This window comes from Cyprinodon variegatus, unplaced genomic scaffold (assembly GCF_000732505.1).
Source record: "Cyprinodon variegatus isolate N-32 unplaced genomic scaffold, C_variegatus-1.0 Scaffold466, whole genome shotgun sequence".
Taxonomy (NCBI): Eukaryota; Metazoa; Chordata; class Actinopteri; order Cyprinodontiformes; family Cyprinodontidae; genus Cyprinodon; species Cyprinodon variegatus.
This window is the reverse complement of record NW_015150919.1, coordinates 516,178-525,922: the sequence shown is the minus strand read 5'-3', so window position 1 is coordinate 525,922 and position 9,745 is coordinate 516,178. Positions and strand designations below refer to the sequence as shown.

At 36.8% G+C, this 9,745-nt stretch overlaps 1 protein-coding gene across 1 annotated transcript in view; it reads left to right on the top strand.

Moving 5' to 3' along the window:
* Nucleotides 1-9,745, top strand: part of ube2f (ubiquitin conjugating enzyme E2F (putative)) — a 52,750-nt gene that overhangs the window by 17,479 nt on the left and 25,526 nt on the right. Inside the window, exons 5-7 of the mRNA XM_015389570.1 lie at nt 3,263-3,330; nt 8,060-8,130; nt 8,336-8,393. Of these exons, the coding sequence (XP_015245056.1) occupies nt 3,263-3,330; nt 8,060-8,130; nt 8,336-8,393 (197 nt within the window). The remainder of the gene's footprint in view (nt 1-3,262; nt 3,331-8,059; nt 8,131-8,335; nt 8,394-9,745) is intronic.

The window sequence follows — 9,745 nt, the reverse complement described above, 5'->3', positions numbered from 1 at the left end:
GTAAGTAAAAGTTTTTTGAAATCCTTCACAGTGATTCCTCTTTTGACTTGTATGATTTACTTATGAGGGGCATAAATTATTGAAATGCTTTGTTGCTTCTCTTTGTCATCTTGCTGAATTTCAAACAAAACAAATGAACAGACTCGTCTCTGCTTAAAAATGCAAAAACATACACTTCTGTTTGGGTTTCTGCCTTGGCGCCATGCCATGTTTTGAATCCAAATCTTTTAATTTTTAGCCTGCGGACCAACTGTCTTCTTATAAATATATACTGCAGAGCGCACTCAGTAGCAATGAATATCAAAACCAGTCATACTATGAAGACATCACTTTGTGTTATGCTCTCTGCCTACAGGAGGAAACCACTGATTTTTAGATTTGAGACTTGGCAGTACTTGCTTTCTTCAGTTATTCACCAGACAATGAGGAAAAGCAGTAACATTTTCAGAAGTCAAATGCTTCTTAACAACAAAGACTTATTTTTCCTGCCTACTGCAGACAGTCATGAATTGTTCATTACCTCCTACTGAAGCTGTTGTTCAGAGGATGTGCCTTTCTCTTGCTTCTGCCTTTATTCATCCATCAAAACTTTTCTTTTTTTAAACTACATTCTCAATTTCTTACCACTTAAACATGTGTTTTAGGTTCCTGGACTGTATTGAAAAAGAAAAAAAAAAAAAAACTATTTTATTCTTTTCAAAAATTTTTATATTTTGGAAGGCACATGAGAATATTAAAATAATTTTATTTCCACACTTTATACTCTGTCCCAATTTAACAATATAAAAAAATCTGAGTGAGTTTCTCCGCACAGCTTTTCTAAGCCGAATTAATATAAATGATAATGAGGTTTATCAGTTTGATAAACCTCAAGTGATAAACCCTAGCAACCTTTAGTTTAACATGACGGAAGGGATAAGGCAAAATAATGTGAGGATTTGTGTTTCTGACTAATATAAATCAATATTTATGTTGATATAAATCAATCAATAATATGAATCAACAGAGCTTCAGAGAGACCTTACTCATACAATGCAACAGGGAGACCAAAGCGAAATCTGTTTAAATGTTTTCTGTTTACAGCAGTGTACCAAAAATAGGACACACTATAACAGCCTTGGTGTTTTTCTGGGATATTTTTATCTGTATTTTACATCAGCTTTAATAGAACTGATACATGTCTGAGGGCTAATAAATTGTGGTTTGCCAGCTATTTTGGAGTCGGACTCTCATGAATTACTCTTCTGTAAAATATCAACAATCAATGGATTAAAAAGAAGAATTTTACAGCGTAAAAGACTGAACGAAACAAGACAGTCCAGGCTTTTTGTTATTACCTCAGTCTTCATTAAGGTTGTAATAAGTAATTCAAACAGTCTCTTAGTTCTTATTCACCCTCATTCTATACATCCTTGTTCCCTCTACCTGAAGTTTACTGTGTTCAGTCTCTTACCTTAGGGCGGGTCGGTGACTCCTAAATCCTGCTTCTCCATATTTGGTTCTGTTTCAGACTAGGCTTGAGCTAGAAGAGGTCTGGGCGGTTGATGCACTGACAGCAACTTAGTAATGTATTTTGATGTTAAGCCACTCTGTGATTATTAGATTTGAGAGGGGTGTGAAGGAAGCCATCTATGTTAAGAAAAAAAACAAAAAAAAAACACCCTAAACAGAGGTGGTGGACTCAGGTTTAAGCTTTCAAAAACCTACAATGCAGCAATAGAGTTGATTCCTTCCCACTATCACTGCAACCCCCACCTCCTTAAAGGGGACCAGAATATCTAGCTTATTCAGACAGGCCAACAATTCCCTCTAATGACCCCCTTTCAGAGGCATATACCAGTGTCAGGTATTGTAAATCACTGCACAAATGACTGCCCGTTCCTAAGGGGAGGACCTGTTCATTCAGTTCAATTTGCATGTTTTCTAAGCCATAAGAAGGTTTTGTTTTGGTCCACTCTATAAAGCCTTTAACTCAACGCTAATTGTGACATTTTGAATTGAAAAATCTTCCTGGACGGGAAGCGAAACGTCTTCAAACTTGGAAACAAAGTCCAGTTGATTCTTTTTTAACTTTTTTTGGGGTGATTTATAGAATAAGATAAGTATTTTAAAGTATTTTATCTGAGATATGAGGAGCCAGTTTAACTTCTTCAGAACCGGGGTTATATGCTCCACTTTTCTTAGGTTTAGTGAGGATGCAGGCAGCAGCATTCTAGATCAGCTGCAGTTAACCTTTGAAGACATCATGGCAATAAATCTGTTAAAGATGAATGCATGGATTAACTTTTCTAGATCCTGCTGGGACATTATTCTTTTAACCTTGGAGAACTTCTTTATGTGATAGAAGGCCAGCTTTGTTGTTGTCTTTACGTCCCTCTGAAGGTTCAGGTCTATCAAGTCCATCACTACACCCAGATTTTGAGCCTGATCAATGGTTTCTAGCTCTAGTAATCAAACCTGTGTTGTAACTTTTTGAAGGTTCCTCCTTTTGTCTAACAATTATTTCATCAGTGTTGTGTTTATTAAGCTGTACAATATTATGGCTCATCCAAGCACTGATTTCGTCTATGCATTTGAGAGGGCAAAATAAACCGCACCCCACTTCAATATAAGGTGGGGATCAAAATGCCAATTTATATGGGGGAAGAAAAAAAATGCTCTACCTACTCTGCTGTAACCACCTCATTTCAAAATGCTGAATTTCGTTCAGTGAAATAAATATAGCCAGTGTGTTTGCATATGGTGATGGCTGAAACAAAATTGACAAATTGAGTTATTGGCAATTAGATCTCTTTGGATCCAGTTATTTCTATTTGTCAGGGTTTGACATTTTAAATAAATAATGCTGGTGAGCTACTGTCAGGTTTAAATGAGGCTAGCTTGTTCTGTACTGTGTTTAAAAAGCAAAAACACATCTATCAAATCATGTTGTGGTAACTGCAGAATCGCTTTACTGAATAAACAGAAATACATTTGCTAAATAAATGTTCAGCTACATCCATGTTTTGATGCTGTTTAACATTATCACTGTTGTCCAACAGTAAAGTTCTCATCGTGGGTTGGTGGTAAGCTCGGCTGAAAGAAGAACAAACAATTTGAGCCTGTTTGGGTCTCTATTTAACCTGATCTCTTGGTTATAAAGGTGCATTTAACCTCGATAATGACTGAATGACGAATGAAAGGTTTTTTACCAGGAGGATGTTTTTGTAAAAAGGACCCTTTTATCCTGGTCTGTCAGTAATATCCCTTTTTCTCTCTTCAGATGAGGGTTACTACCAGAGTGGGAGGTTTCAGTTTGAAATAGATGTCCCTGAAGCTTATAACATGGTGGTGAGTAGTTTTGAGAGTTTATTTTAGGTGTTTGTGTCTTTTTCCTTTTTACATTCATGTTATAAATTAGGAAACCCTAATTTATAATGTCTTTTTTTCTTTCATTTTTTTAAATATATGAACTAGGGATGTAAACAAATAACCCATTTTACGATTAATGGTTGATTAATAGATGATGCTAATATTTGTTAATATATAATGTCCCTTTAGAATAATTTTTTTAAAGTGGTATAGAGTTACCACGGTCCATTAAAGGGCGTACCTTCTTAGGCGGATCCGAATTGGTATTGACAAGAGAAGTAAAGCCAGAGCTGAGGAATGAATACATCCAGAGTCCAGTCCAGGATTATTACACAGTTTAATGGCGACAAGGATACAGAATTAACTTTATGAAGGTTCTGTTTCTAAATACAAACATTAAATAAACTCCTTAAATACCTAAATGACGTTCAGGTGAAGCAGCGTCAACTTCTCTGTTGTGTTTGGAAGCAAAAATGTGATGGTATAAAGGAGGAGACACCAATTTTAAAGGCTCTGCTAACAGCACAAAGTCCATCCTGGCACTGATTGCTATGCTAACATTACTCCCAATTGCTGTCCATCTTACATAAACATTAGACTGACATGTTACACTAACATATTCTGTCTTTTAATGATAGTTTTACATCTCTCTATATTAGGAATAATTAGTGTTTAACATGTTTTAACTATGATTTCCTATCAGCAGTTGCTTGATGATTACAGTAAACCTCATTAGTCAGCATTATGAAGAGATTTTTTTGCCTGTTTAAACCTCCGACATGGATTCTGATTCTGATAGTGAAGTGAGAGTGATATACCACAGTAAGATTGAAAGAAACAGAGACCTTCAGAAAGAGGATTATAGGAGCTTATGGGCCTGATAATAAATCTAAAAGGGTCTCGAGAGTTTTTTCCTCCTAGTTATAGGAAAGAGCCTTAGGGCAAAGAGCACATGTAAAACAGGGATGTATCGATGGGAAAGAAGTTTGTTCTTATCAACAAGAATATTGTTTTAAATTTGACAGATGTTTACTGATATGATATACATTTCTCTACCTTTTTGACATAATGACTTCTTTGCTCCCATTGATAAGAACCTCATAATCCAGTGCTGCATCACTATCACTGCCCCATTACCAAATATGTACAACAGGGCTGGCCCAGCAACACTGACACAAAAAAGTAGACTAGCATTGCTTTATTTTATATTATCGCAGTTTTCCACAATAGTGCAAATACAGATTGTAAAAGATTGACATCGGCCAAGAAAGATGATGATGCAGATGTGTCATGGATGCTCAGTTTTTGCCATCCAAGCAGATTCATCATTCCCTCTTAAAGATATGTCAAAAAAACCTTTGTCAACCCGAGGCCCACAGCAGGATCTCATGGGAGTTAATATGCAGGTAAAAGTGTGCCTAGAGCAGTGCAAATTTCTCACTGAATAGTAGAGAGGCTAAATCTCCCCTGTAATGACATCAATAATTAGTCAAATATGCATTATTAAACCTCATAAATGTAGTCATTAAACTGAATTAAAGTTTGTTAAAATGCTTCTGATTTAATGAGTATGTTGCACATTAATCTCGGACGCGGTCTCCTCTCCTCTCTAGAGCAGCAGGATGCTGCTGGTCAGTCTTTATGAAAAATCCCCATTGAGGCCTGAGCCTCCATGTATTGAAGCAACCAGCATGAAAGCAGGGCTCTGATAGGATAACATGGTAAAATCCCTCATTTCCAGTAAGGCTAAACCTCTGTGGGGGTCTTTGGAGCAGGGGCAGGCCTCGGTGGTTGATATCTTTTTTTTTCTAATGATTAAACAGAGGCCAAAGTTTGTACCTACATTAACATCAATTGATTTACTACATATTAATGAACGAAATAAAGTAAATTATATTATAAAGAATAAGGATATTTAATGTAGTCTTATTTTCTTTTTTACAAGATTGTTTTTGGGTGAGCATTAAACTAAATGACATCCTTAAAAACGTTATGGGGTGCTGGTTATAGATAATTAAAATAAACACTTACAACATTAAAGCAACAACTAAAACTCATAATTTAAAAGATTTATACCCAGATGTCAATTATGAAATGTCAGGCTATTTCACATACCACCAGCTTCAGCTATCCGTCTCTAAATGTTATGTTTTTTTTTCTTTTTTTACACTTTGGCAATTTGAAGCTCCTCTAAGCACAATTTTGTTTGGTCCAGCAGCTTGAAAATGACATCCCTAACCATAATGATCCCATTTTAAATAATGAATGCTATCATACTAGAATGTAGTGGAAAATTAACATCAGTAGTACAGCGCCCATTTTGTGAAAGCTTTAGTCCTTGACGGGGCTGTTACGGGTTCGAGTCCCGGCTTGTTGACATTCGCAGCATGTCTTCACCCCCTATCCCCATTTCCTATCAGTAACTTTCAATTTAAGTCCCCTAGTGCCAAAAAATAAACAATAACCCCATTCTTATTCATACCGCTATGACAATCCAATCAGATGAACTCACATCTTCAACCTCAGTATCTTTTAGCTCCAATAAGACCAGGATATAATGCTGTGTGCTTTTAATTCTACTTCACTACTGGATTCTGAATCATAGGTTAGGTGCAGGTTTTGGGGTGTAGTGAATAGCTAAAGTAATCAGACAAGTCAGGACACCTAAAAAAAATAAAAACAAAATGAAATCCTAAAGTGGTGCATTGAGGCTGTGATGTACGAGGACAATCAATACAACTATTTTTACTTCCTTCTTAAAGGTCACTGCTTTCTCCTCCCTTTGCTTCATCTTTACCACTTCTCTGAGTTTAGTTTGAACTAGTTCAGTATTTAAGCTTTTTGTCTGATAAATGCACTATGAATATGTGAACATATGCTCACGTACAGACTAAAACTAATTGGCCAAAAATATCATCCAGTGTAAATTTATTAAAAGGAGTCATGTTGAAGCTTAAGTTAACCAGGCATAGACATCATAAAGGTTAAAGTTGTTGCAACTCTGTTTTACTTTTTCACTAAAACTTATCGTATCTGTGAAGTTACATAAATAAAATTTTCTAGATTCCCTTATACTATAACATGCTATCAGTGGGACAGCAATGGGTTCTAAGAAGAATCTGTTAAAGGTATCTTTTATTTCCGGGGTTGGATCATCTAATTAAGTGGTCCTCCTAATTATCAATCATTCTGGTGATATATTTACATAAGGCAGTCCTACGTGCTTGCCCTGTTATCTATCTTTTTCTGTGCAAGCGAACTTTCAGCCACATATCTGTGGTGAGCTACGGTTTCAGCCAGTCATTGAAGCTCACCTTTCTCACCACGGTTCTTTGAAAAGAGCAGAGGGTCGTAAGAGAAGAAGTGTCTATTAAGTGTATGAGAAGAAAGGAAAGGCCTCAGTAGAGGCAGATATATGGGATTTGCTATTACAGAGGCCTGCTGTGGCCATAGGCTGTCACTACCCGACAGCGACGACTAATAACAAAGATGGCGCAGGCACAGCACAGTGGAGGAGGAGCTACGTTCCCAACAGGGAGCAAAACATAGTGATCATCTGTCCAAACAGTCAGTCCCCGCTCTTTATAATGATTAAGGGATTTAGGGTTATGACGTTCGGATACAGTAAACTTGTATGAGCTATGAGAACTGCAACTTTTAAACAGAGCATGCATGAGGATAAATGGGCTTGTGCGTGCTCTCACATGTGTTTATTGGCGTTCCCTCTCTGGAGCGGGTGCAGGGTTGTTCATGTGCTTTTTTTTAAGTGGAGAGGGCGGGTCTTATTTGCCCGAAACAAAATCCTCCACAATACCTTTAAGGGAAAACCTGAGTAAACTGACTTTTTCACTCTCTTATTAAGTTAAAACCTCATTCATAAAAGTGGTTTATTTGTAATATGATGCTCATTTACAAGACAGACTTATTAGCTCAAATATAAAAACTCAATAAGAATTACAAGAACAAGAATTCAAAACTGTCTTTATCTATAAACAATAAGGATGTAATTACAAATAAAGATTTAAAAACTAGAGCAAAAAATTCTGGATTTTGTGCAAGAATATTTTAGATATGTAGATAATAAAGCCAAACAGAGAAGTTTGATCTGAGTATTTTAGTTTCTGTGGTAGATAATTCCAGATCAAAGGCGTTGGGTAAAGAAACGTTGTTGTTCCTAAATTTGTACAGATTATAAAAACACCAGGGATTGTAGACTGTAGCAGTTGTTTAGCTGACGTATGAGGAAGAGTACTTCATACAGGGGATGAATTTTAAATCATTGGAGTGACACTCCCATGTTGGGAAAATAGATTTTCAGGTTTATTCTTCTGCTCAGATAATCAGTCTAAATCAGGGGTGGGCAATTCCAGTTCCTGGGAGCCGGTGTCCTGCAACTTTTAGATGTGCCTTTGGTTCAACACACCTGAATCAAGTAATCAGATAATTGGGAGGACTCTACAGGAACCGACTGCATACTGGGGAGGTACAGTAAGTCAGCCATTTGATTCAGGTGTGTTGGACCAAGGATGGATCTAAAAGTTGCAGGATACCGGCCCCCAGGAACTGGAATTGCCCACCCCTGGTCTAAATTCTAGATTAAACATCTAAAACTTTAAATGATAATAATTAATATACCCTCCATAAACCCTGCTTAGAAACAAATGTTTAATACAATCTTTATCTCTTGTTTTTCTCTATTAATATCCAGCCTCCCAAAGTCAGATGTCTGACCAGAATATGGCATCCGAATATCACAGAAAATGGAGAGATCTGTTTGAGGTAATCCTTTCATTTTCCTTTACAGTTTATGGATTTTGTACAGAATTTATCACTTTTATTCTCCTTCTTTCTATAGTTGCCTTTTTGTTGAGGATTTTAGTTCATGCTGAGTTTAGCCCAAGAATGGCCAGATTCTTTTAAAGTATTTGATAAAATTGGCAAAAAAATGTAATTGTGTGTCCTGCATGCCTTTTAATCTCTGCAGTTTATTGCGAGAACATTCAATCGACGGTACAGGCTGGGCGCCAACCAGAACGTTAAAGGTAAACTGTTTGTGCCTTTAATATTTTTATAAATAAATGCAACTATTTGAAATATCTGTTTAAGGACAAGTGATGATGGCGGATCTGAGAGTTGTAGTGTTTTAGAATCTGTTTTAGTGGCTGTTTAATTACTGTGTGTCTTTCATGTTTCTCTCCTCTGTCTCCATCCACACTAGCGCATCTTCTTTCTCTTCCGTTCAATGGGCCTCATACAGCAACACTTTCCTATTCTTGTCCTAAATTTCTCTTACTTTCTTACTTTCAGGCTCTTATCGGATTCAGCAGACATTCTTAACTTCAGTAAATGATCATGAATGATCCTAACAAACTTGATGCCGTCCACCTGTGCGTCCACCTTTTTCCCAATAATGCCATAGAAGGCTACAAATTCCTAACACCTGTGTGTTCATTCACAGAAATTTAATTGAAGAAAAAGAAGAAGAACTTTAAAGGTTTGCTGACTGAGAGCTTAGCGTCAGAATTAAAGGTCCAGTAAAAGACAAGTGGGAAATAAATTACAACAGCTGTAAATGCTGTGGTTGCAATGTTACAAAAAATATAAAAAGAAAAATTATTTGATCCAAAAGGAGGGAAGCGGTTCAACCTATGATGTAAATGCTTAATATGAGTTCACCATAATAAAGACACACGTGTAATGAACATCTCCTGACCATGTCAGTCATCCCTTCATCATACTTTCCATCTCTCACAATGCATCCACATAAAATGATCACGGCAAAACTCTTAATATAATAAAGTCAGACCCAATCCTGACAAGGAGCTGCCATGGAGGGAAAAGAACGCAAGTCTCATAGTTAGAGGAGTTTTGCTGAACTTTCAATCCATATCAATAGTAGCCTGGTGTATGACTGTTATTTCTTTTGATGAAATAATAACAAATTAAATCAGTGTCCTCTGGATACCGACATGCCAGCTGCAAGTTTTGACCAATAGAATAAAATTTGAATTTATCATTGCAGAGTTGCACAACATATATAATGATGTCGGCTAATGAAATGGACAATTGCTTCTGAGTAAAAAAAAAAAAGTACCGTAATTTTCGGACTATAAGTCTCAACTTTTTTCCCCATTTTCGACCTTGCGGCTTATATAACAATGCGGCTTATCTATGGACTTTTACAGCCATGGCCACTATGGTAATACCTAAATCCATGGATTTTACCATCCACCATGTTTACGTCACATTTGCTTCAACACACAAGTACGGTAGCCACGCACGGGGGAATGCTGAGGTCCTCCGGAAGCAGACTTCTACCGCGAGTGGTACGAGACAGAACGACAGCGAGAAAGACGGACATTACACATAAAAAACCTGCGGCTTATAGTCCGGT